Source organism: Echinops telfairi, unplaced genomic scaffold (genome assembly GCF_000313985.2).
Source record: "Echinops telfairi isolate 266 unplaced genomic scaffold, ASM31398v2 ScPeMD7_3533;HRSCAF=4204_0, whole genome shotgun sequence".
Taxonomy (NCBI): domain Eukaryota; kingdom Metazoa; phylum Chordata; class Mammalia; order Afrosoricida; family Tenrecidae; genus Echinops; species Echinops telfairi.
Window position 1 is genome coordinate 104797770 of NW_022107431.1, and position 1008 is coordinate 104798777.

General features: G+C 43.3%; 1 protein-coding gene across 1 annotated transcript in view; it reads left to right on the forward strand.

The window, feature by feature from the left end:
- The window catches only part of COL9A1 (collagen type IX alpha 1 chain), a 94712-nt gene that overhangs the window by 9222 nt on the left and 84482 nt on the right, over nt 1–1008 (forward strand). The window contains exon 5 of the mRNA XM_013003728.2: nt 823–1001. Within this exon, the coding sequence (XP_012859182.1) occupies nt 823–1001 (179 nt within the window). The remainder of the gene's footprint in view (nt 1–822; nt 1002–1008) is intronic.

Here is a 1008-nt window from a genome sequence, read left to right on the forward strand (position 1 = left end):
AATAAGCATTCAGACATCACTACCTTCAGACTGTATTCTGACTCCCTCACAAGGAAACACAAAAGAGGTTTGAACCTAGAGCCCCATTAGTGTCCTAGATGTGGCTGTTAGGAGGAGGGTGAATAGATTGAAGTTCAAGGCCAAGAACATGCTATCTTCACCCAAGGAACAACAGTGACCGTGTAGAACTCAAAAGTGTCCCCCAAGTGCTTTCTTCGAGTTGAACTCTGGATAAGACAACCAAGATGTGAACAGCTCTGTGTAAGAAAGGTCCATTTGTTGTTTTAGCATCTTAATATTCTTAACACAGCGATTAGAAGTTTTCCAAGTGCTTTCATTCTTGTTAACTTACTTGATCCTTGTAACCATTTTGTGAGATAGGAAGCAGAGATTTTTTTAAGCTCCTTTAATTAAATGGTTTCCTCAACTAGTAGAGCTGATTTGGATTCCAGATAATCTCTCTCTCTCTGACTGGTGCCCGTTGATGCCAAGAATTTTCTAATAATGTGGGCTTTGGCTGAGATGGAGCTGCTGACCAGCGGCCCCTGGGATCGCATAGATAGGAACACTGCTGGGGTTAGACTCACTGGGAGTCCTCCTCCGCTAAGAAGATTGCTATTCGTGTTTTCAGATGGAGGCTTAACATACAGAGATGATTGAAACCTGGTGTGGAAGGTCTTGACGAACGGGCATGAACTAACAAAGCGTACAGTGTTTTACACTGTAGCCGCTCTGTCTAGAAGCTAAAATAGCACACAGGGCAATATTGTAAATCCACATGGAAAACAAGATTTACCCTTCATGGTTTAATATTTTCTTCAGGCATTTGTATCCCAGCGGGCTGCCCGAAGAATATTCCTTTTTGACGACTTTCCGGATGACTGGAAGCACCCTGGAAAAGAACTGGAACATCTGGCAGATTCAGGATTCCTCAGGGAAGGAGCAGGTTGGCGTGAAGATTAATGGCCAAACAAAATCTGTTGCCTTTTCATACAAAGGACAGGATGG